The sequence below is a fragment of the Eptesicus fuscus genome, chromosome 5, assembly GCF_027574615.1.
Source record: "Eptesicus fuscus isolate TK198812 chromosome 5, DD_ASM_mEF_20220401, whole genome shotgun sequence".
Taxonomy (NCBI): Eukaryota; Metazoa; Chordata; class Mammalia; order Chiroptera; family Vespertilionidae; genus Eptesicus; species Eptesicus fuscus.
In genome coordinates, this window is record NC_072477.1 from 57841945 (window position 1) to 57869070 (window position 27126).

Sequence of the window (27126 nt, forward strand, 5' to 3'; positions counted from 1 at the left end):
CGAGCCGGCTTGGGCTGGGGGATCTCAGGCCGCCAGGCCTCGCCCCCATGGGCGATGGCTCTCAAGCCCCGCCGGTTTGGGCTGGGGTCTCAGGCCGCCAGGACACGCCCCCAAGACGTGTGATGGCTCGCAAGCTGCGCCGGCTTGGGGTCTCAGGCCGCCAGGGCCACGTCCCCAATCCACACGAGTGATCCCTGGCAAGCCGCACAGGCTTGGGCTGGGACCCCCCCAAGCCGCGCGATGGCTCGCAAGCCGCGCTGGCTTGGGCTGGGGTCTCAGGCCGGCTTGGGCTGGGGGTCTCAGGCCGCCAGGACCTTGCCCCCAAGCCAAGCTGCTTGGGCTGGGGTCTCAGACCGCCAGGGCCCCGCACCCAAGCCGCAGGATCCCCTGGCCATGAGGACAGCTTGGGCTGGGGTCTCAGACCTGACACCCAAGCCGCATGATCCCTGGCCGAGGCGGCTGCCTGGGCTGGGGTCTCATTCTTGCAGGGCCGGGCACCCAACTGCATGATCACCCAGCCAGCAGCAGCGGCAGGATGGCGCATCCCCACCAAGCTATCTTCAGGCCAGTGAAGGCAGCCTGGGCTGGAGACGCACACCCCCACCGGGCTATCCACAGCCAGGCTGAGATGGCAGCCTGGGCAGGGGTCTCAGCTTGGTTGGGCCGAGGCAGCAGCCTGGGCTGGGGTCTCAGCCTGGCCAGGGCCCCATCCCCTGCCAGCAGTGGCAGCCTGGGGTCCCAACCATTGAGTCACACCAGCCAGGTAGATATGGAGGAATCTTAAATGTTTCTTTTTTTTATAATATATATTTTATTGATATTTTACAGAGAGGAAGGGAAAGGGATAGAGAGCTAGAAACATCTATGAGAGAGCAACGTTGATCAGCTGCCTCCTGCACACTCCCCACTGGGTATGTGCCCCCAACCAAGGTACATGCCCTTGACCAGAATCGAACCTGGGACCCTTGATTCTGCAGGCCAATGCTCCATCCACTGAGCCAAACCAGTTAGGACTGTCCAATATGCTAAAGAAAAAACCCTATCTAATAAAGAGGGAATATGCAAGGGAGGGCATTTGGGGGTGACCGGGGTATCAGGGGCTGGCAGGGAAGTGGTTAGGGGGTTATCAGGCTGTCAGGCATAGCGGTTAGGGGCAATCAGGAAGGCAGGCAGGCGAGTAGTTGGGAGCCAGCAGTCCTAGATTGTGAAAGGGATGTCCGGCAGTCGGACATCCCCCAAGGGGTCCCAGATTGGAGAGGGTGCAGGTTGGGCTGAGACACACACACATACACACACACACACACACACACACACGCGCGCGCGCACACACACACAACACACACACACACACGTGCATGAATTTCGTGCACCGGGCCTCTAGTTATATATATATATACGTGTGTGTGTGTGTGTGTGTGTGTGTGTGTGTGTGTATGTGTGTATAGAGAGAGAGAAAAATATCAAGGATGTCACTAAGATTTTTGTCTTAAAAAATAGAACTGTCCATTCATTGAAGTGTGGAAGACTGAATGAGAAAAATGAGGGTGAAAAAGGAGTTCAGTTTTGGCCATGTTAAGTTTGAGATGCCTATTGGACATCAAAATGAAGCTGTTGAGTTGACAGTGGATATATGAGTATGGAGTTGAGGAAAGGATCTGGCAAGGAAGTATAAATTGTAAGTCAACCAATATATTGATGGTAAACTAGATGTGAGTACTAAGAGTGAATATAATTGGGAAAAAGAAATCAAATACTGGGGAGAAGAGGAATAAGCAAGGAGATTAAAAGGAATGGCCAGTGAAGGGAATAAAATAAAACTAACTGATGAAAATGTCTCAGAAAGATGAGAATGATCAACTTCTGTTACATGCTGCTGATATATCAATAAAGATGAGTCCTGAAAGTGGACTCCTGGGTTTAGAGGAAGTCATTGGCTTGAAAACTTGACTGCACTGGGTTTTAGAAAACGTGGGAGAAGAAAAAAGGGAAAACCTTTTCCTAATGAAATTTGCTATAGATGGAGGCAGAAACATGGAGTATTAGCTTGAGAGGGAAGTGTAGTCAAGCAAAAGTTTGTGTTTTGTTATTTAAAATGTGGAGAATAGTGTATTTCATGTTGATGGGAATGAATTAATAAAGAAGGAAAAAAATTAAGAATTGGTAGAGCGTGTCCTTTAGTTAGTGGGGGGTAGGGGATCTAGAGCACAATCGGATCAGTTGGAGTTAAATAGGAGCACAGTTATAGGAAAAAAGGCAGAGTATGGGGTATAGATACTCATTGATGAGTAGATGTGATAGAAGTTTGTAGACATTTTTTTCTTGTTGCTTCAATTTTTCTCAGTAAATGTGAAGTGATTCTATTTAAAGGGGAACCATTGACTTAGGAAATGGACATTTTTGAATGACAGGTGGAAGTTTGGAGCTAGAATTGGAGAATTTGGGAGATAAACTAATGTTTATCATTACATTACCTGAATGATTTTAGAGGAGCTCACAAAACTTCCCCCATCATAATTTTGTCCAGAATATCTCTTCTAGAGGTTTCCTTTTGGAATAAAGGCTCTTCCTTTTTGTACTGTCCTGATGAGATATAATACTGTATATATCTACATCTGAATGTATATAAGATGGAACCCAAGATCTTTACTCTATCCTAATATATGGAGTTTCGCCTATCTCAGTACATGTCTCATCCCTTTTTAATCACTTACCCATAGCAGGATACAGAGTGTAAGGATCCAGGCAGAAGCCTAAGTAGTGGTATAAAACATAAAATTTTAATTGTCTTTTAAATAGGAAACAATTTTATATTTACAACTAGAGGCCCGGTGCATGAAATTCATGCACAGGGTGTGTGTGTGTGTGTGTGTGTGTGTGTGTATGTGTATGTGTCCCTAAGCCCAACCTGCACCCTCCAATCTGGGAGATCCCTCTTACAATCCAGGACTGCTGGCTCCCAACAGCTCGCCTGCCTGATTGCCCTTAACTGCTTCTGCCTGCCAGCCTGATCACCCCCTAACCACTCCCTGCCAGCCTGATTGACACCTAACCAGCTCCCCTGCTGGCCCGATTGCCCCTAACTGCCCTCCCCTGCTGGCCTGGTCACCCCTAACTGCCCTCCCCTGCAGGCCTGGTAGCCCCTAACTGTCTTCCCCTACAGGCCTTAGGGGAAGACAGTTGCCCCCAGCTGCCCTCCCCTGCTGGCCCGGTCACCCCTAACTGCCCTCGCTTGCCAGCCTGGTTGCCCCTAACTGCCCTCCCCTGCAGGCCTGGTCGCCCCTAACTGCCTTCCCCTGCAGGCCTAGTCGCCCCCAACTGTTCTCCCCTGCAGGCCTGGTTCCCCCCAACTGCCCTCCCCTGCAGGCCTGGTTCCCCCGAACTACCCTCCCTGAAGGCCTGGTTCCCCCCAACTGCCTTCCCCTGCAGGCATGATCCCCCCCCAAGAACCCTCCCCTGCAGGCCTGGTCCACCCCAACAGTTCTCCCCTGCAGGCCTGTTCCCCCCCCAGCTGCCCTCCCCTGCCAGCCTGGTCCCCCCAACTGTTCTCCCCTGCAGGCCTGGTTCCCCCTAACTGTTCTCCCCTGCAGGCCTGGTTCCCCCCAACTGCCCTCTCCTGCAGGCCTGGTCCCCCCCAACTGTTCTCCCCTGCAGGCCTGGTTGCCTCCAACTGCCCTCCCCTGCCAGCCTGGTCCCCCCCAACTGTTCTCCCTTGCAGGCCTGATCGCCCACAACTGCCCTCCCCTGCTGGCCATCTTGTGGTGGCCATCTTGTGTCCACATAGGGGCGGCCATCTTTGACCACATGGGTGTGGCCATCTTGTGTGTTTGGAGTGATGGTCAATTTGCATATTACTCTTTTATTAGATAGGATTTTTTATTTGGGAGTATGTTTATTAAAGCTGGGACAGTGAAACAAAGGGAGAGCTTAGGGTAGAAGAAGCAACAGGAGAGAACCTAGGCATTGCTCTGCTTTGGCTCCCTAGAACTGTTAAAGAAGTAAGTCATGGTGGGGCTGCTGTTAGCACACTGAAAAGTCAGAGCGAATGGAACCTTGGAGGCAGGTTTTAGGGTAAGTCCTGGATGCGTTGCCACTGCCCAATGCTCCCCAAGTTGCAAGCCTTTGAGGACTCTTAGAATTTAGGAGAAAGAAGTAAAGATGCACGACAAAGAGGAAAGAAAAGGTGGACATCCTCCAGACAGAGCCACCGAAAGGTTTTATTTTTTTAGTTAAATCTGACAATCACTTTTAATGATTACATCAGCCCCTCTTGAAGTTTTTGGCCCATAGTAGGAATCTAAAACTTAATTTCTCTCCTTTCTGTTTATTTGAACTAATAGTATCTGCATACACTGTAGATATAATAATGTAAATCACACTGGACTTAAATGGGATGATTCTACTATTTTAGGTGTGCTGTCATCAGAAGTATGTAGTTTGTAATAAATACTTAGTAAACTGAAAAACAAATAGTATAGAACTATTTCTTTTCATGTATTTGTAATTAAATTATTTCCTTATAATATTAGTTGGTTAATGTATAAACCATATTTTAAAACTTTTTGTTTTAGTCCCAGAAATCCTGGATAGAAAGCACTTTGACCAAGAGGGAATGTGTATATATTATACCAAGTTCCAAAGACCCTCACAGGTAAGAACAACTTTGTTTCTTCTGGGCTCTTCTAGGAATTTAGATGTAAATTGTATTGCTAATTTACATATTAAAAGCCATATCAATTCATAGAGATGGGGTTTAGAATTAAGATATCCATAGTTCAGTATGCCAGTTCTAAAATAAAACACTATTGTTCTTTCATTGAAAGTTAATATTGCTTTATTTAAAAAATAGATTGTATTATCCTTAATGAATTTATTTCCTATAATATTGTTAATTTCATTTTGCAATCAAAATAATAAAAGTACTCATTCGATGTTAAAGGAATCTCAAGCTGTTATTACGTATCCTGGGCTGTAGCTGTTCACAAGAGACATAATTTGTAAACACAGCTGGTCATTTCTTTTTATACTAATTGATTTTAAAATGAAAATTTTAAATATATATTTTTGTTGATTTCAGACAGGAAGAGAGAGGGAGAGAGAGAAACATCAGTGATGAGAGAGAATCATTGATCGACTGCCTCCTACACACCCCACACTGGAGATGGAGCCCACAACCTGGGCATGTGCCCTGACTGGGAATTGAACTGTGACTTCCTGGTTCATAGGTTGATGCTGAACCACTGAGCCATGCTGGTCGGGCTTAAAATTAATTTTATATGAATAGGTTAACAAATGGATTTACAAAGTACCAAAAGTTATTAGTGAAAGCCTCCTTTTAAGTTCCCCTTCCTTAAGGAAACCATTATTGCCTATTTCTTGGAATACCTTTCAGAAATAGATACCGTATTTGCATGTCCACATAGATGTCTCTCTATTCCTCTCTCTCTACTCTAAATACATACTGTTTAGTTCATTGTTTTTATCTTGATGATAACCACTTTGTTCTTAATTGTTCCATCCTTTTAAATTATATGTCTATTATCATAATTTGTTTTAGTAGTCCTGAATTGATGGACATTTTAGCTGCTCTGTTTTTCTTTTTGCTGTGAGGTGAAAAAAGCTGTGGTGAATAAACCTTGTCCATTAATCATTTTACATGTGTTACAGATATTTTTTAGCCTATATTTTTAGTACTGGAATTAGATTTTGAGAATGAGTCTACATTTTTTATTGTATTTTATTTATTTATTTGTTTATTTTTTAAATATATATTTTATTGATTTTTTTACAGAGAGGGAGAGAGAGGGATAGAGAGTTAGAAACATCAATGAGAGAGAAACATCGATCAGCTGCCTCTTGCACACCCCCTACTGGGGATGTGCCCACAACCAAGGTACATGCCCTTGACCAGAATCGAACCTGGGACCCTTGAGTCCACAGGCCGACGCTCTATCCACTGAGCCAAGTCGGTTAGGGCTACATTTTTTATTTTGATGAGTACTGCCAATTTGCCCTTCATAGAGATTATGTCAATTTATACACCCCCCCCCCCAAGAGATATGACTACTATATTCTATATTCTCATGAAAATATTATCTTAAAAGTTTTTAAAAATACCTTTTGTAATCAAATGTCTTTTCATTTGTATGTTTTTAGTGTGAATTATATGTTCATATATGTTCCTTTTTAAAATGATTTGATGAAGCTCTATGTATTAGGGAAACTAACCTTTTGGTCTGCAAATATTTTTCTCAGTTTGTTTTCAGACTATTAGTGGCACATTTTTGTCATGTAGAAATGTTGTATTTTTACATAATTAAATCTATCAGTTTTTTCTTCTATAGTTTCTGGATTTTATGTTATACCTACTTGTATTTAAAAATATAAAAACCATGTGAGTTTAAAAAAGTAGTTACTTGAATGTGTAAATAAAGTGTAAAAATGACCTATGATATCAACTGAAAAATAAATTACATAATTTTCCTTCATTTTATAATTTTATATAGATTTTATATAGGTTAGTTTAAACTATAAAAAACTTTTCCCCTTTAAGTAATAAATTTACCTTGTTTATAGATGCCTTCCAGGATGTCAAATTTGTCAGCAACTTGTCAGGTAAGTTTCATAACATACCTCTTGCACACATTTTAAAAAATAAAACTAATCTATTAGAAACATCAGAATACAGTGGGATAAAACTTATAGGCTATATATTTGAGAGTTCCTTTACTCAGACCTGGGAGGTGAAGGACCAGGTAAGGTTGCTTGAAACTCAAGTGAAGCTACCTGAGCAGAGTTCTAAAGTTAAATGTGAATTAGTTGTGTAAAGATGGATGGAAAGTGATTTTAGGCAGAGAGAACAGGATGTGGGAAAACTTGACAGTGGAAGAGATTATGGTTCTGTCACAAAACTTGAGAATGTAAGATGGATGTTGGAGAGATCTGAGTCTGGAAAAATGAGTAGGGGCCAAATCATTTAAGCTCTTTGTGTATATGCCACATGATTTTGATTTCATGTTAAAAACATATTGTATAGGAAAGTAACAGGCTTCTTTTTCTCTTTCATTTCTTTTTTTCTTTCAATGCAATGGAGATTGAATTGGGAGAAAAAAATAGTTTGGAAAGCTTTGGAGTAATTCTGGCAACTCCGAAATAAAGGCTGAATTAAGGTAGTAGCTATGATGATGAAGAGAAATAGACATATTTGTAAGGATAAATGAGACAAACTCAGTATGATTTAGTGGATGTGTGGAGAAAGGAGGATTTGAGATGGTTCCTAAATTTCTTACTTTGGCAACTAAGTAAATAGTATGCTCATTAAGATCTGATGAAAGAATATAAGAGGAAGACAAATAGGTCTGTGGTTTGTAGGTTAGGAACAAATGTGCATAGGATGAGTTCATTTTAGATATACTGAGATTTACCATCTCTAGTCTTAATATTCATTTGTTCCTCTAGATTGGAAATTCCATCGGGTGTTTTTCCATTCAAGCTAAAGAACTTCCTTTAGCCTTTGGTATAATGCAGATATACTGGAGATGAATTTTCTCAGCTTGGTTTATCAGAAAATGTTAATTTTACTCTCAGACTTAAAGGATATTTTCACTAGTTATTGAATTCTGAGTTGGCAGTTCTCTTATTCTGGCACTTTAAAGGTATTATACTGTATTCTGGCTCTTGTTAGTAATGAAAAGTTAGCTAACATTAATATAGCTGTTCTTCTGTATGTAATGGGTCTTTTTTTCCCCTTAATCTACTTTAAAGTGTTGTGTGTTTTTTACTTCTGTATTTTTGGTTTTCAGAGTCAGGTCTGTAATGTGCCTGAGAGTGGATCTTTGTACTTACTTGGCTTGTGTCAATATTTGCAAGTTCATATTTTCCACCAAATTGACAAGTTTTCAGCTGTTGTTTCTTAAATTATTTTCCTGCCTTATTCTGTTTTCTCTTTTTCTTATGGGACTATAGTAATACCTATGTTAGATTGCTTGATGTTTTCCACAGGTCACTGGTGCCATTTTTTAAAATCAAAACTTTTTTACATTTATTAAATTTACAGAGTGGCCAGATTATTATGATCTCTGAACACATAATAATCTGGCCACTCAGTGTATATCCTATATAATAAAAGGCTAATATGCAAATTATTCCCTTGACCAGGAGTTCGACCAGCACGGACCTCACCAATGCACAAATTCATGCACCGGGCCTCTAATATATATATACACACACACTGAGTGGCCAGATTATTATGTGTTCAGAGATCATAATAATCTGGCCACTCAGTGTATACTGATCTGTATTTAGGTTCACTAAATCTCATATCTGCACTTTTCAAAATGTTGTTTTGCCCATCCGGTGAACTTTTTATTTCATGGATTATTAAAAACATTTTTTTTCATGCATTATATTTTTTAATTCTAGAATTTCCACTTGATTCTTTGCATGTATCTTTCCAATTTTCCTAACACCACTTATTTATATTTTTAGGTAATAATGGTTTGATAATATCAGAATATTAATAAGCCATTATTGCATTAAGCCACTTATAAAGGGTAATTTTTATATTTCTCTGTTACATTCTGATCTTTATTTATTTGCTATACATAACTACTCGTGTAAATAATTGAATATCAAATGCATAGTAAATGCCTTTCATTGTGTGCACACAATAATCAATATGAGAAAACAATATTAAATTTTTTGAGAAAGAAAATATATACAGATATTTCCTTTGAAAATGTTAACCTGGGAATTTTTGTATATTTTATCATAGATATAAAGATACAGAGTTATATAGATGGTGGCATGTTGTTTTTAGTGTTTAATACTAATAACTAATTTATTTTTTTTTGCTAATTTGATGTTGATTATATAATTTCAGAATTTTAAGCAAAAAGTTCCACCTACCACAAATACCCATTTCCCAGAAGGATGGCATTTAAACTACCTAGCCAACACCATTTATTGCATGGACTGTCTTTACCCCATTGTATGTTCTTTCCTTCTTTGTCAAATATTAATTGACCAAATAGGTGTGGGTTTATTTCTGGGCTTCCTATGCTGTCCCATTAATCTATGTCTTCTTATGCCAGTATCATGCTGTTTTGAATAAATAGCCATATAGTATAGTTTGATATCAGGTGGCCTGATAATTCCAACTTTGTTTTCCCCCTCAAAATTGCTGTAGCTATTCAGGGTCTTTTATGGTTCCTTATACATTTTTGGATTATTTGTTCTACTTTTGTGAAACATGTTATTGGTATTTTCATAGAAATTGCATTGAAACGATAGATTCCTTTGGTTTGTGAGGACATTTTAATGATATTAGTTCTTATCTGTGATTATGGTATATTCTTCTTTTAGTAGTATCTTCTTTGATTTCTTTTCTCAGTGTCTTATTTTCTGAGTACAGGTCTTTTATCTCCTTGGTTAAATTTATTCCTAGGATTCTAATTTGATAGTTTTTTTCCTTTTAGTATTTTAAAGATGTAACAGTAAGTTTTTGGCTTGCATGTTTTGTAATAAGATACCTACTGTCATTCTTTGTTTTTCTGTACACAATGTGACACTTGTAGCCTGGCTGCTTTTAAGATTTTATTACTGGCTTTTAGCGGTGTTGTATTGTGATTTCCTCAAGCTTATTTTGCTTATTCCCTATTGAACTGCTCAGATTTGTCAGTCAAATAGTTTTCAAATTATTATTTCTATTCCCTCCATTCTGGTGATTTATGTGTATGTTGAGCTACTTGAAATTATTCCACAAGTCACTAATGTTCTTACTCCTTTTGTTGCCCCAGTATTTTCTGTGTTTCATTTTGGGTAGATTTGATTGCTGTCTTCAAGTTTACTGTTGTTGTTTTTTGTAGTGTCTAATATGTTATAAATCTAACCCTAGGATATTTTCATTTCAGATATTTATTTAGCTATCCTAGTTGGGGTAGCCTATATAATAAAAGCCTAATATGCTAAGTATCCGGTTGTCTGGTTGTTCGTTCAACCAATCAAAGCATAATATGCTAATGATATGCTAAGGATGCTCAACCACTCCCTATGACATGCACTGACCACCAGGGGACAGTCGGCCAGTCGCTGTGATGTGCACTGACCACCAGGGGGCAGACGCTCCGACCAATAGGCTAGCTTGCTGCTGGGGTCCAGCCGATAGGGACTGAGTGAGTTGGGCCAGACACGCTCTGGAGGCCTCCCGTGGTCTCTTCCTGGCTGGCCAACCTCCCGAGTCCCTCCCCGACCCTGATCATGCACAGGTGGGGTCCTCTTCCTGGCCTGCGCCCCTTCGCAATCCAGGACCCCTCGGGGGATGTTGGAGAGCTGGTTTCTACCCAATCCCGCAGGCCAGGCCAAGGAACTCCACTGGTGCATGAATTTGTGCACTGGACCTCTAGTTTTAAAAATAAAACCTTTCCAATTCCTCCCTCATCCTGTTAATGTTTTCCTCTAATTTTTCCAAACATATTCTTAATACTTTGAACTTATTTATAATGACTGTTTAGTGTCCTTTTCTGCTAATTTCATTACCTCAGTACAATTTCTGGGTCTTCATTACTGATATTTTTTCACTTATATTTTCCTGCTTTTTTGATTGCCTTGTAATTTCTGATGGTTGCTGCACACTGTGAATTTTATGTTTCGGGTACTGGGTTTTGTTGTATTCCACTAGTTTTGGACTTACTTTAGCATGCAGTTAAGTAACTTTGGGTTAGTTTGGTCCTTTCAAGTCTTGCTCTTAAACTCTGTCAGGGCATATGCAGTCTTGGTCTTATTTAACCTTTCTAATAGGCATTACTCTCCTGAGGACCCTATTACATTATAGACCTCCTATATTATGAGATCTCTTGATTCTTTCTGACAGAAACACTAAACTATTGCCTGTCTTTTGTGAACTTTAGAAATTATATAGCCTACTGCTGTCTAGCAGTTCTTAACATATCCTTGGGTATATAAATTAATTTGTATTTTCTTGAATTCTGTATACATGGTATCATATAAATATGCACTCTTTGGTGTCATCCAGCTTTTTTCATTCAGCATGATGATTTTGAGATACATCATATTATTGTGTCTATTAGTGGTTCATTTCTTTCTGTGTTTGAATACTATTTCTATTATATAACTACTAGAAGCCCAGTGCGCGAAATCGCGTGGCTCACCCTGCTCGCAGCCCTGCCCACCGTGCCAGTTTTTGGTTATTACGCTGTTAGGGCCACAGGCTTTTTATGTATATAGATACTATATTTTGTAGATGCTCACATTAAATTTAGATGAATATATCATTATATACTAAATGTATTTGTACTATTTCAGTGCTGTAGTGAAGATATTATTTTAGCTATATTAAAATCAAAAGCTCAAGTTATTTTTGTATTCTTTGATTCATTCATTTTAATTTAGTTTTTCATTGACTAATTTTTTTAAAGTCTTTTTAATTTTATTGTTTTTCTTTAGGTGTTTTTGTGGTCGCTTGGTCAAGCAACATGCTTGTTTTACCGCAAGTCTTGCCATGAAATACTCAGATGTGAAATTGGGTGACCATTTTAATCAGGCATTAGAAGAATGGTCTGTGGAAAAGCATACAGAACAGAGCCCAACAGATGCTTATGGAGTCATAAATTTTCAAGGGGGTTCTCATTCCTACAGAGCTAAAGTATGTCACATATTTGATTTATTTCCTTCATTTATGTTGTTATTTAAATAATATATACTTGTTATCTGACAGTTTGTATAATGCTATGTCAGGAAACCAGTCCCAGTAATTCTTTTATATATTTCTAAGTTCTTTGTAGAAGTGCATAAAATATATAATTGTTATATCTTGGTGACTTGAACCTTTTATCATTATAAAATATCTTTATTTTTTGTCAGTTTTATTGACTAAGCCTGCTTTTTCAGTAATCAGTATAGCTAATTTTTTCTTTTCTTTTACTGTTAACCTTTCCTTACATTTAAGGGTTTCTTTTTAAAAAATTAAAAAAATAGTGTCTACTGTCTCACTTTTTCTTTGTTCCCTTTTCTTATGTCTTTGGATTAAATATTTTTTATTATTTTCCTCCTTATTAGCATGTTATTTACACATTTTTTTATTTTTATATTCTCTTTTAAAAAATATATTTTTAAATTGATTTCAGAGAGGAAGGGAGAGGGAGGGGGAGAGTTCTAGAAACATCAGTGATGGGAAATAATCACTGATCGGCTGCTTCCTGCACATCCCCACTGGGGATGGAGCCCGCAACCTGGGTATGTGCCCCAACCAGGGAATCAAACCATGACCTCCTGGTTAATAGGTTTACATTTAACCACTGAGCCACGCCAGCCGGGCTTACAGTATTCTTATAAGCAGTATGAATACATTTTTAATTTGTTGCTATTATAAATTAGTACTTTCACTACTTTCTGACAATGCAATATCCTTTAGAACATTTGTAAGTGCATTTACTTTCCTTATGGCTTATGTGCTTTTTGTTGGCATGAGTTTTATTTGTGTATTTTAAACCTCAAAACATAATTGTTTTTCATTTAGATTTACCAATATTTTATTCTTTACATTGTTCTGCCTCCTTCTCTTGACAGGAAAATAGTGCCAGTTGGTGGTCCCGTCTCTAAAAGTTTTCCTATTCTCGTGGATCCTTAATCCACAAGTTCTCATTGCCTTGGTAGCACTCTGATGCCTCAAAATAGATGTTATTTACCTACTTTTAGTTTTTCTAGTTTCCAGAGGCAGAGATGGTCCAAAGCAATCTAGTTCATTGCCAGAAGTAGAATTCCTCATTTATTCTTTTTCTTTTTTTAAAAATATATTTTATTGATTTTTTTACAGAGAGGAAGAGAGAGGGATAGAGAGTTAGAAACATCGATGAGAGAGAAACATCGGTCAGCTGCCTCCTGCACACCCCCCAGTAACTGAGGATGTGCCTGCAACCAAGGTACATGCCCCTGACCGGAATCGAACCTGGGACCCTTGAGTCCGCAGGCCGACGCTCTATCCACTGAGCCAAACCGGTCTCGGCCTCATTTATTCTTAACATAATCTTTTAAAAAAAAAATTTAGCTTTAGAGTGTTTTCCAAACACTACTGTATATACTGTATTAATTATAATAATTAAACTAAACTAATGCAGAAATACTTAGTATAGAACAAATCTTTTTCAAAGCATTCTCAAGGAACTCTGAAATCTTAATCAGTGTTGAAGAATTCTGATATTTTGGGATATTTTTTCATTGGTGTTTGATATTTGTAATGGAATGGGCAATATATTGTTTTGCAAAGAACCTTTCTTAAAGATGTTTAAAAGTGTTTTTTCTTCCAACATCTGAATATTTCAGATTTCTTATGAGCTGAATCATGTATGTGCATTAGACAAAGAGAATGAAGTGGAGTGGTCATAGCAAGTAAATTTTGTGATGTCACTTAAGAGAAATATAATTTTTAAAATCTACTAAATCAGAGGATATGGTGGTTTATTTTTTATAGAATGATATTTTAAAAAAACTAAACTGGTAAATCCACCTGAATACCTTAGAATATTGAGTAAAATTTATTATTTTCAGTAATTTGTGGATTAAATCTACAATTACTTCCAAAAGGGAAACAATAATTTATATTAAAAATATTTTTGGCCCTAACCAGTTTGGCTCAGTGAATAGAGCGTCGGCCTGTGGACTGAAGGGTCCCAGGTTCTATTCCGGGCAAGGGCATGTACCTTGGTTGCGGGCACATCCCCAGTAGGGAGTGTGCAGGAGGCAGCTGATCGATGTTTCTAACTCTCTAACCCTCTCCCTTCCTCTCTGTAAAAAAAGATCAATAAAATAAATTTTTTTAAAAGAGTGAATAAAAGTATTTTTGTTACTTTACTGCATGGTCACAGTTCTACTATAAATGGATTCTATCATTGACAAAAACTTTCAAATATATAATTTAGTATTTGCTTTTCTTGATAGCAAGAGTTGTAGAAGTCTCCATTTTTCATCATTTTTCTTTTTTCCCATCATTGTAGTTATTAGTCTTAATACCTCTCATTCACTGCATACTCATAGTTAAACAAGCTAATAAATACTGTGGATAAATTTGTAAATTGGATAAACTAATTGAATTTATATAAGCAGGAAGTGTAACACAATTAAATTGTAAAAATTAGAATGCCACTACTTCTATAGCTTGTACAAAATGGCTTTCCAGCTTTAAAATCATTTGCTCTTGCTTATTCAAAGTGTAACTATATTAAAAGCACCCTATGAAATCTACTTTATAGTAATCTGATTAAAATAAAAGTTTTTTAAAGTTGTGTAATGTTATATTATGAAACCTATGAACATAGTCAATTATTTTGTCTTTTTAAAAATCTTTTTTTTAGTATGTCAGACTATCATATGACACCAAAACTGAAGTCATTCTGCAACTTCTGCTTAAAGAATGGCAAATAGAATTACCCAAACTTGTTATCTCTGTACATGGGGGCATGCAGAAATTTGAGCTTCACCCACGAATCAAGCAGTTGCTTGGAAAAGGTCTTATTAAAGCTGCAGTTACAACTGGAGCCTGGATTTTAACTGGAGGAGTAAACACAGGTACTGTGATGATTATACTAATTTTATTTAGTGTGTTTATAATTTTTTCAGAATATCAATTAGATATTTGAAACAATAGTCAACATTGAATATAAATATATTCAGTTTTTCTGTTAAATAATCTACAGTTTCTATATATAAAAGGTAACTGTAAAAATATTTGTGTTTTTTGTTTAGTTTTTTAAAAAAATAATACATTTTAGAACAGGGGTTGGCAAACTATGGCCTATCTACCAAATCCAGTTCACTCCTTGTTTTTGCAAATAAAGGTTTATTGGAACATAGCTGCATTCATTTGGTGTTGTGTTATTTATGGCTACTTCTGTGCTAGTTTAGCTGTGACAGAGACTGTATATTTTGCAAAGCCTAAAACATTTACTATTTGGCCCTTTACAAAAAAAGGTTACTAACCCCTACTATAGAGCAAAGTATTATTATTCCTGTCACTTTCTGGCTATTGGTAAATTGGTATAAGAATGGAATCCAGCCCTAACCGGTTTGGCTCAATGGATAGAGCGTCGACCTGCGGACCGAAGGGTCCCAGGTTCGATTCCGGTCATGGGCATGTACCTTGGTTGCGGGCACATTCCCAGTGCGGGGTGTGCAGGAGGCAGCTGATTGATGTTTCTCTCTCATCGATGTTTCTAGCTCTCTATCCCTCTCCCTTCCTCTCTGTAAAAAAATCAATGAAATATATATTATTAAAAAAAAGAATGGAATCTAGCCCTAACTGGTTTGGCTCAGTGGATAGAGTGTCGGTCTGTGGACTGAAGGGTCCCAGGTTCGATTCCTGTACCTTGGTTGCAGGCATATCCCCAGTAGGGGGTGTGCAGGAGGCAGCTGATGGATGTTTCTCTCTCATCGATGTTTCTAACCCTCTATCTCTCTCCCTTCCTCTTTGTAAAAAATCAGTAATAATATTAAAAGAATGGAATCCATTGCCTAGCCAGTAGTAAGAAGTAGCTTTCAAAATTAATTTTTAATGTACTATAATCTTTCATTCTAAGTCTTCCCTATCACATCTAAGGGTTAGATATAAGAAAGACGAATTTATTTTACTGTCCAAAGTAAAACAATTATTAATTTAAATTAGCTTGGTAATATCTAATTCATTACCAACAACTGTTTTTAAAGCCTTACTGTGTATTAAGTATTCTTCTGGCTGCTGAAAATATAGTACTCCACAAAACAAAATATTTACCTTCATGCAGATTACATTCTGGTGGAGAGGATGCAGATAACAAACAGATAACTAAATGTATATTTTAGTTTCTCTGAGTATTATTTTTTCTCAGGCAAGAGAAACAAAAAATAAATAAATGGTATTACATCAAACTAAAAGGTTTTTGCTTGGCAAAGGAACCCATCAACAAAATTAAAAGACAAACCACTGAACAGGAAAAGCTACTCACCACTGATACATCCGATAAGAGGTTAATATCCAAAATATATTTGTTTATTTAAAAAAATATATTTTTATTGATTTCAGAGATGAAGGGAGAGGTTGAGAGAGAGAAACATCAATAATTAGAGAGAATCATTGATTGGTTGCCTCCTGCACGCCCCCCACTGGGAATTGAGCCTGCAATCCATGTCAAGAATCGAACCATGACCTCCTGGTTCATAGGTCAACGCTCAACTACTGATCTATGCCGGTTGGCCAATATCCAAAATTTATAAAGAACTCAGAACAACTCAACACTAAAAGAACAAATAATTCATTTAAAAATAGGCAAAGGACCTGAATAGACATTTCTCAAAGAGGATATATAGATGGCTAATAGTCATGAAAAGATGGTTATTAATAATCAGAAAAATGCAAATTAAAACTACCTCATACCCGTCAGAATGGCTATCATCAATACATCAACAAACAAGTGTTGGTGAGGATGTGGAGGAAAGGGAACCATTATGCATTGTTGGTGGGAATGCAGATTAATACAGCCACTATGAAAACAGTATGGAGTTGCCTCAAAAAATTAAAAATGGAACTGCCTTATGTTCCAGAAATTCCATTTCTAGGTTTATATCCGAAGAAACCCAAAACACTTATTTGAAAGAATACGTTCATTCCTATGTTCATTGCAGTGATATTTTCAATAGCCAAGATATGGAAGCAACCCAAGTGCCGATCAGTAGATTAGTGGATAAAGTAAATGTGGTACATATATACAGTGGAATATTACTCGGCCATAAAAAAATGAAATGTTAACCATTTGCAACAGCATGCATGGACCCTAGAGGGTAAAGTGAAATAGATCAGTCACAGAAAGACAATGACATATGATTTCACTTATATGTGGGAATCTAAAGAACAATATAAATGCAGAAACAAAACAGAAACAGAGTCATAGATACAGGGAATAGACTGATGGTTGCCAGAGGGGAGGTGGGTTTCTGGGACGGGGGGGAAAAAGGTGAAGTGAGAAGTACAGTTTGGTAGTTATAAAATAGTCATGGGGATGTCTAGTACAGCATAGGAAATACAGTCACTAATATTGTAACTATGTATGGTGCCAGGTAGGTACTGGAAATATCAGGTGGAACACTTTGTAAAGTATATGATTAATCATTATGCTGTACACTTGAAACTAATACAACATAATATGATGTAAACTGTTATTGAAAAAAAAGAATAAAACCTATGTTGAACTCATACAAATGTATAATAAGTTAGATTGTAAGTGCTATGCAGACACATGAAGTATAATGTAGAGATGATGGGGACGGTAGAGAGGGCTTCACTAATAAAGTGACAGTTGAGTAGAGATGGAAGAAAATGAAGGAGTAAGATAAGAGTAATGTGGAGCCCAGCATTTCCTATCTAATAAAAGATTAACATGCAAATTACTATGTTCATTGCAGTGATATTTTCATTAGCCAAGGAGGGCAGTTAGGGGTGACCAGGCCAGCAGAGGAGGGAAGTTGGGGGTGACCAGGCCTGTAGGGAAGGGCAGTTTTGGGCAACCCAGGCCTGCAGGGGAGGGCAGTTAGGGGTGACCAGGCTATTGAAGATATCACTGCAATGATATTAGTAATTTGGATATCCCTACCTGGATCGGGCCTAAACGGGCAGTCGGACATCCCTCGAGAGGTCCCAGTTTGGAGAGGGTGCAGGCTGGGCTGAGGGACACCCCCCTCGCCCCTTCCCCCCATGCATGAATTTCGTGCACCAGGCCTCTAGTAAAGAACAAACAGCTAGTGTGTTGGGAGAATAGTAATAAGGGGTCATTCAGTATAGCTGGAGTGGAAAGAGCAAGAAGTACTAGGTGATAAGATCAAAAAGTTTTGGGTGTGTGATGGTGGTGAAGATTGGGTAGCGTGGTGAATACCAGGGACAATAGGAAGATCTTTATAGAAGGCCTTGTAGTCCATTTTCATCACTTGTGACTTTTTCTCTGAATGAGAAGGGATGGTTTTAAGCAGAGTTGATAAGAGCAAAGATCACTTATATGATATTTTGAAAGTAAATACCAAAATGCCAAATGCCATAACAAAAGACCACAAGATTAGGGTAGCTTGAACAAAAGAAATTTATTTTCTCATATTTCTCTAGGTCCAAGATCAAGATGTTAGCAGGTTTTGTTCCTTCCGAGGCCTTTCTTCTTGGCATTCAGATGGTGACCTTTTCATTGTGTCCTGTCGTAGCCTTTCCTCTGTGCATGTGCGTCTATGGTGCCTCCTTTTGTGTCTCTTTTTTCCTGTGAGGACACCTGTCAGGTTGGATTTGGACCCACCCTAACCACCTCATTTTGATGTAATAACCTCTCTAAGGGACCTATTTCCAAATACAGTCATATTTTTAGGTACTGGGATTAGGATTTCAACATGGGAATTTTGGGGAGGATCAATTAAGCTCATAACAAATCATAATGAGGACTTATGTGGTCTTTTGAATTGTCTTTTCTATTATTCTCCCAGGTTTTGATTCATTAGGAAGCTTTTGCAATTATTTGGGGTGTGTGTTGGTGTATGTGTGTTGCTTATAGTCCTAAGCCATACTTTTCGTTTTTTGAGATGGTGTGTAGAGCAGTAACAAAAAATGATAGTTACTTACATTGAAGAATCTAAGAGAGAACTAAGCATAAGAACAGGTAAAAGTTTTATATGTGTTTTAAGCAGTTGTAGTGATCTGAAATTGTAGTTTTTTTTCTCTTTGGTCCTTGAGTTTTCTTTGTAAGTTTGTTTTTTTGACCTTGTTGCCTTTTGTCTTGTATATGTTAAGAAAAATATCACAAATTGTAATGTTACAGATGGAGCACATGATTGTTCTGAACACAATAGACTTTCAGATAAAGTGAATTCTATTTTGTATGAACAGGTGTGGCCAAACATGTTGGTGATGCCCTCAAAGAACATGCTTCCAGATCATCTCGGAAGATTTGCACTATTGGAATAGCTCCATGGGGAGTGATTGAAAATAGAAATGATCTTGTTGGGAGAGATGTAAGAATGATTTTTAAATTTCTTGTATTCAAACTTACTTATAAGCAAAATTAAAATAAGGATCTTTTAGTCAACTTAAAATATTCTTGAACATACAATACTTTTCAAATTACCTTTTTAGAAGTATTTCTCTAAGGTTTCCTTCTGATCATTTTGAATATACAGTCGTAGATAACAAGTACTAGTAATTGTCATTATAGTGTTAGTAGATTTTGGTTTCTGTCTTTTTAAAATAATTATTTCACACTTTTTCCATTTCATGCCAGTCTTTATAATTAAATTTTTAATGATTACATAATATTAAGAGTTAATTTTATTTTACTGAGTAGTAATCAAATGCTTTGAATAGGTTAAAGATGTAAATTGGCTATGTATATGAAGAGACTATCAAAAAGAAATGACTAATTTATAATGATCACTTTTAAATGTTATTAAATTTCTAATATCAATTTTAAAGATCCTATTTATGGCTAGAAAAATAGCAATATGACTTTTGATTGCTTTTATTTAGTGTGCTTTATATAAACTAATTGTGTTTTTTTCACATTATTTACTTATATGCTGCTGCTTCCTTTGCATGTGACAATGAAATACATTCTGTAATAAGAATAAAAATTTAGTTGTATCATTCAGCTAATTACTGATTAATCTTTGGCTGCTTAAAAGCTAGTGCATTTTGATGTATTCTTTGACACTTTCTATTTGTTGCCATAGGTAAATGGAATTTTATCTTCCTTTTATAGATTATTTCAGTTTATTTTTACTTTATATTATATTTAATCTTTCCCACTAACTCTTATATTTGATATTGTTTAGGTGGTTGCTCCTTATCAAACCTTATTGAACCCTCTGAGCAAATTGAATGTTCTGAATAATCTACATTCCCATTTCATATTGGTGGATGATGGCACTGTTGGAAAGTATGGGGCAGAAGTCAGGCTGAGAAGAGAACTTGAAAAAACTGTTAATCAGCAAAGAATTCATGCTAGTAAGGGAATTTATAAATTCGTTACTGAAATTATAAATTTGTTGTTGAAATTATTCTGGGCTATATTAATTGCCAGCAACATAGAATGTTCTTTGAAGTGCTGGTTTTATTATATAGCAAGATAGCATGTGAAACAACCAAGAATGACTGCCCTTAGATAAATAAGGTGACCTAGGAAAAGAAGCCTGAGGCCAGTATCTGAGGGCACTCATACTGAGGTCAAAGCCACAAAGGAGCATTGGAAGTTCTGTTGCCATTGTAATCCTATTGCAGCCCAAAGAATTCAGAAATAATCTTAATGTGTGATATAGTCTAATGCATGACTTTGAAATTCAAGATGAAGAGTAAAAGAGGAAAAAATGCTTTATTGCAAAGTAAGAATAACGTTGCTTAAAGTTTTTAACATGAGTAGTATCACTTTTTGGTAGGCGTTTCTTAAAAGTTGGTATTCTTAATACTGATCTTTTTCAACCATGATCAAACTTTTGGTTCCCCCAACATCCAGATTTTTGTTTCAAAAAGGAGAAATTGTGTAATCTTAGGAAACCAAGAAGGTGAGCTCTATGACAAAGGGAAATTCAAAATTATAGAACATTGTATTCAAATTATGATGGAGTCTTAGCTTTTCTTTTTAAAATTACGAATGTTTTAATCCTGTTATTACATATATTTTGAATTCTCTTGATGCATTGCAGGTTATTAAAAACAAAAATTGATATTCTTTACTAAATTCATTTCTTACTCTTGTAGAGGTCTTGTATTTTATTAATCAGTTCCCTTTATGTAATCCTAATTCTGTCATTAATGTCTCAATTAATTGGAATCAGAAATATACATTTTAATAATAAATAAAAACAAACATATATTAGAAATTCAACTAGAAGCAAACTCTAAAACAAATTAATGTCACACATTTCTTACCAAGAGTTAGTGAAATATATAAAATATTTTTACTTTTCAGAAAATACATAAATTCTAGTGTATGTCTAATTATACATTGGATTTTCTAATTTTGTCTGTTAAAACAGAGTTTAAGTCAGTGAAAAAGTAACTTATTCAGTATTTAATTTATGCCAGACTAGTATCATATTGAATGCTTAAAATGAAGTCAGCACTGTATTGAAAGAAATTATATTGGCCTTTTATTTTTATTTTGTTTTTGATTGAATAAAAAATAAGATTAAATTACTGATTTTGCCTAATATCTTAACGAATCTTTTTCTTTTTTTAGGAATTGGTCAAGGTGTCCCTGTGGTGGCACTTATATTTGAAGGTGGGCCAAATGTTATCCTCACAGTTTTGGAATACCTTCAGGAAAGTCCTCCTGTTCCAGTTGTCATATGTGAGGGAACAGGCAGAGCTGCAGATCTACTAGCGTATATTCATAAACAAACAGAAGAAGGAGGGTAAGTGTATGATTACAACAAGTTTTTAATAACTATATAAAGAGGCTTGTGGTGTTTTAGAATATTAGATTCATTTCAGTATGTTATGAACATGAAAATTTGAAGTTTAATATAATACCTTGTTAAGGCTTGAGGGAATAGTTTGACACATTATTGGAATGAGTTAAAATATATGAATCTTTATAAGGGACAGTATTGCAAGATCTGTCAGATATACAGAGGCACATATCTTTTGACCCAGTAGTTCCATTTCTGGTTCTTATTTCTGCAGATGTACTTGTACATATATGAATAACATGTATAGTTACTTGTTATGGCATTGTTTGTAATAGTAAAAGATTGCAACAATATAGAACATATATCAAAGGGACTAGGTAAATAAATTATGGTCTGTCTGCACAATGGAATAGTTTGTAACTGAGTAAGGTTGGCATCTGTGTACTAAATTTGGGAAGATTATTAAAATATATATGCAGCCGAAACCGGTTTGGCTCAGTGGATAGAGCGTCGGTCTGCAGACTGAAAGGTCCCGGGTTCGATTCCGGTCAAGGGCATGTACCTTGGTTGCGGGCACATCCCCAGTAGGGGGTGTGCAGGAGGCAGCTGATAGATGTTTCTCTATCATCGATGTTTCTCTATCATCGATGTTTTTAACTGTCTATCTCTCTCTCTCTTCCTCTCTGTAAAAAATCAATAAAATTAAAAAAATAAAATAAATATATATATATGCAGAATAAGGAAAATGCAGAGTAGCATGTATATTGTGCTATACCTTTTATGTAGGAAGGAAAGAGAAGATAATTGTCTATATAGAAAGAGATCCTGGAAAGTTATACACACTAATAGTGTTCCTTTTCAGCAGTTGAGGTGAAACTGGGCAAATGGAAGACAGTGGGAAGGAGAACTTCCATTATGAATTTTCACATATTTATATTTAGAGTGTTTTATATTATACTAGAGGCCTGGTGCACGAATTTGTGCACAGGTAGGGTCCCTAGGCCTGGCCGGCGATCAGGACTGATCGGGGCTGTCTCTCCCAGTCCCTATTGAAGTCTGCCCGCCACGGGGGAGGGACCATGAGAGTTGGCCTGCCGGCTGGGGGAGGGACTGTGGGAGGTTGGCCGACTGCAGGGAGCAACCGGGGTAGGTTGGCTGTGGGAGCACACTGACCACCAGGGGACACGTCTGCCCCCTGGAGGTCAGTATGCATCATAGTGACTGGTCGACTAGTCGTTCTGGTCGTTCATTTGTAAGGGTTACTTAGGCTTTGTGTGTGTGTGTATGTGTGTGTGTGTGTGTGTGTGTGTGTGTGTGTGTGTATTTTAAATTTCTTTATTGGTTAAGGTTTTACAAATGTGTCCTTATTCCCCCATTACCTTCCTACCCTCCCACTCATGCTTAAAATATATTTTATTGATTTTTTACAGAGAGGAAGAGAGGGAGAGAGAGTTAGAAACATTGGTGAGAGAGAAACATCAATCAGCTGCCTTCCTGCACACCCCCGCACTGGGGATGTGCCCACAACCAAGGTACATGCCCTTGACTGGAATCGAACCTGGGACCCTTGAGTCTGCGGGCTGAAGCTCTATCCACTGAGCAAAACTGATTAGGGCTAGGCTTTTATATATATAGATTTTTGAGCCATGTAAATATAATACCAATTGAGAAAAAGAAATAAAAATGTGCATGAGCTTGTGTTTAAGACATTTTAGTGAAATACTGCTTTACATACCACATTATCTTAAAACTATCTTTATATAATATCTTATAGAATATGAGTATTAATTGAAACACATACCTTGTAAAAAACTTTGAAATATTTCAAAGAGAAAAATCATTTTATTCCATTTCCCCCTTTATGACTTATAGTGGGAGTTTCATGAAGGAGAAAATTTCACCGAGGGTCAAGTACTTAATATTAATAAAATAGCTTTAAAAGTCTTGAATGGATCTACCTGTATTTCATATTAGATTCTAGAAATGAAAATGTAAATCAGTGAATTAAGTTATGCTTCCTCTTACTCTAGGAATCTTCCTGATGCAGCAGAACCTGATATTATTTCAACCATCAAAAAAACATTTAACTTCGGCCAGAGTGAAGCAGTTCATTTATTTCAGACATTGATGGAGTGCATGAAAAGAAAGGAGCTTGTAAGTAGATTTTAGCCTTTTAATTCAAAGAACATTGCAAATTGGTGAGAAACTTGTGTTTCATTTAGATTTTAAGATTTTAAATCTTTTTTAACCATGTAAAGGTATCATTTTTTGTTGTTTAAGCTGAAAGATACAGAACTATTACAGCTTTTATATGGAATTGAGGCATATATTTGCACTTTTATTTTAGGAAAAATTTCATAACTAGGCCTCAACAGATTTTTATTTAGAGATAAAAAAGCATACTAAAGAATTGTTAATGGCATATCTAAAATATATTTAGAAACAAAAAAACTTAAACCATTTTACTCTGAGTGCTCAAATTAAATTAAAGATTAGTGCTGCTTACTTTTAGTAATCTAAACATGGGCTTCTATTTATAGAGAAAGTTTTTTATTAACTCTGAGTAGTTGATGATTTGCTGTTTTCTTCCATGTATTTTTTTTCTCTATACTTGGAAATGAAGTTAGTTGAAAATTTTTTACAATAGTCTTTTTCTTTATGAAAAATGTTATTACATAAAAATCTCTCAAATGGTGTTACATTGCAATTTATTTTAAGAAACTTCCAGTTAAAAAAACATTTCCCATCAAAGACACATAATTGTTTGGATTAAGTAAGTGTTCACTCTGTATAAGGAACAGCAGGATTTTCCCATTTAAGTTTGTTGCTTACTTTAGTAAAGGACATAAGATAGGTGAAAAACTGAATGTAATATGAAATCAAACATTTTTAATGTACTTGCCATTTTACTTGGTAAATGATACAAAGTCTTAATTTCATGTTTTTGGGTTTCTTATTTTCGACAAAAAAATAACACACATCCCAAAACTATCTCATGTGTAGTTTGAAATTACTTTTTTATGTCTTATGCCTTAGTTTTTAAAACGTAAAGGCATAATATTATTAATTAACCCTTATATAGATCACTGTTTTTCACATTGGATCAGATGAACATCAAGATATAGATGTAGCGATACTTACTGCACTGCTTAAAGGTAAGATTTAAATATTTTATTTATTTATAAGATCTTTCATAACATATCCCATTTCTATAAGAAACATTTTTTAATTTAGCAAAGTTTTTGGGCACTGAATTTTTTCAGTAATTTTTCTTTGTAAAAAACATGTTAGCTTTCTTTGACAATAAATTAGTGTTTATTTTGTAGAATTATTTTAAGGTTATAGCAGGATTTATGCCACCAGACCCATTTAATTAACCTGTTAAGAATGTGTCACATTTTTAATTGGCTAAAAAATAAAGGTAATAAGGTATTAGTTGATAGAATTTAAGAGTCTTCTTAAACATGCTGTTTTCATTCTGAAGATAAATTTGAAAAGAAAACTAAGGATACTTCTGTGATTAAGAAGTTAATGCATATACAAATTGAACTGTTTTCCAATCATTATCTGGCCAAAGATATCCAACTGATATAGCAAATGGTATTACAATGAAAAATCTTTTAAAAAGTTAGAAACTAAATGATATCCCATCTGGGTGCCTAAAAATTCAAGTATGTAAGTAAGTGAGTTGGCAGGAGCAGAGCAAGAAAGCACTGTTGTCTCGTCATTCACAGAATTTCCCAAATACTAGGCGACAATAAATTGCCAATAGATGAAACGTTTAAAAAATACTATAATAAAATGTAAGATAACATATACATCACCTTGGGAAGAAGAGACCATAGTAATAGGAAACCCAGAAACCATTAAAAGAGAGATCAATAAATGGGATTGTGTAAATACAAAAATATATTTGCCATATACTTCTGTGTGCTAGCCACTGTTCTTTAGTGTTTGAGAGGATTTATCTCATTTTATCTTTACAATAACCTAAAGGGAAAGATTTTCTATTACTTTCCTTATTTAATAGATGAGGAAATTAATGAATAGGAGTGTGGAGGGATAACAATGAGCTGGTGTAAATTAATAATAAAAAGATGATTACCTCATGGGAAAACGAGCCAGAATTTATATTCTGTTAATCACATTAACAGAATAATACAAATGCTTGAGGAAAATGTGGAAAGATGGTCAGTGTTAATAATTTTTTACAAAGTAAATTTTTGTCCTAGCTGGTTTGGCTCAATGGGTAGAGAGTTGGCCTGCGTACAAAAAGGTCACGGATTTGATTCCAATTAAGGGCACATGCCCAGGTTGCAGACTTGATCCCCAGTAGGGGCTGTGCAGGAGGCAGCCAATCAGTGATTCTCCCTCATCATTGATATTTCTATCTCTCTCCCTCTCCCTTCCTCTCTGAAATCAGTAAAAATATATATTTTTAAAAAGTAAATTTTAAAAATAAGTTTTTTATCCTTTTACTAGATATTTTTATATCTCTGATAGATCTTATAACCTTTCTGGAATATATTTTGGCAGTAAAAAGCTTTAAACTATCCTTCCAAATTGGCATCTACAAAATCATGCTATGTAAATATAGTCAGCAAAAAAATCAAATATACTTACCAAAAAACCCAAAAACCTGATTATCCACCAGTCATAGAAAATTAAGGCACACAAAGCACACTGCTGAATACATGATACAGTGCAATCCACTTTTTGCATAAATAATTGAAAGTGTACATATGTATTTATATATGCACAGAAAAGCACATGTAAGGATGTTTTTCATAATCTTAACAGTCAGTACTGTCTCTGATAGAAATGTGTCATCTTTATATTCTTCTTTTTGTTCTACATTCTGAATTGTTTGTAGTGAATAAGGCGGTATCTTTTCTATAGTTGGAAAATAAAAGTCCTCAACCTTGTGGTTAATTTTACCTCTCTGAGGCAGGCTACCTCTGAACAGTGACTGATACCAGCTGTGTAAGTTGGTTGAAAGGGAGTAGGAAGAATTCATAAGTGTTTACATTTTAATGAAGATAAATTAATTGAACCTGTCAACTTTTCTTTATTCGATTAGGCACTAATGCATCTGCATTTGACCAGCTCATCCTTACATTGGCATGGGATAGAGTTGACATTGCCAAAAATCATGTATTTGTTTATGGACAACAGTGGCTGGTATGTAAAAAATTCTATGTGTATAATGTAATTAAATTAAATAAGTAATAACAAAGTGTTTGTTGTGGAACTGTGACCTAACTTGATGTTTTACTTGTCAAGTAAAAAATATACTAAAGTGCAAAATTAATTTACCTAGACACATCTCTAACATTTAAATCTACTTAGGATTTAATAAGTTCTATTTACTTCTTTGGTAAAAACTTTTTTTTTTTATAGCATAGAGATCTCTAAAAATCCTAGAACTGAAAAAAGTCATAAAAGTAGTGTTGTATGCATCCATGTTCATCAGGGCTTTCAACCTGTAATTTTCTTTTTCTGTGGCCTTCTTTTTTGGTTTGGTATCATAAAATTAGTTTGGAAGAGTTTCCTCCTCTTCTATATTTTGAAAGAGTTTTAGAAGGATTGGTATTAATTCTTTGAATATTTGATAGAATGAATCAGTGAATCCATCTGTTCCTAGACTTTTGTTTGTTGGGAGGTTTTTGACTGATTACTATCCTAATATATAAAAACCCTGGGTCCGTCACA

The 27126-nt window shown here is 36.3% G+C and overlaps 1 protein-coding gene across 1 annotated transcript in view; it reads left to right on the plus strand.

The window, feature by feature from the left end:
• TRPM7 (transient receptor potential cation channel subfamily M member 7) overlaps positions 1–27126 on the plus strand; it is a 125890-nt gene that overhangs the window by 16044 nt on the left and 82720 nt on the right. The window contains exons 2-11 of the mRNA XM_054716236.1: positions 4569–4648; positions 6574–6612; positions 11461–11659; positions 14364–14577; positions 18899–19023; positions 19840–20011; positions 21243–21417; positions 23445–23568; positions 24497–24569; positions 26495–26595. Coding sequence (XP_054572211.1) covers positions 4569–4648; positions 6574–6612; positions 11461–11659; positions 14364–14577; positions 18899–19023; positions 19840–20011; positions 21243–21417; positions 23445–23568; positions 24497–24569; positions 26495–26595 — 1302 coding nt within the window. The remainder of the gene's footprint in view (positions 1–4568; positions 4649–6573; positions 6613–11460; positions 11660–14363; positions 14578–18898; positions 19024–19839; positions 20012–21242; positions 21418–23444; positions 23569–24496; positions 24570–26494; positions 26596–27126) is intronic.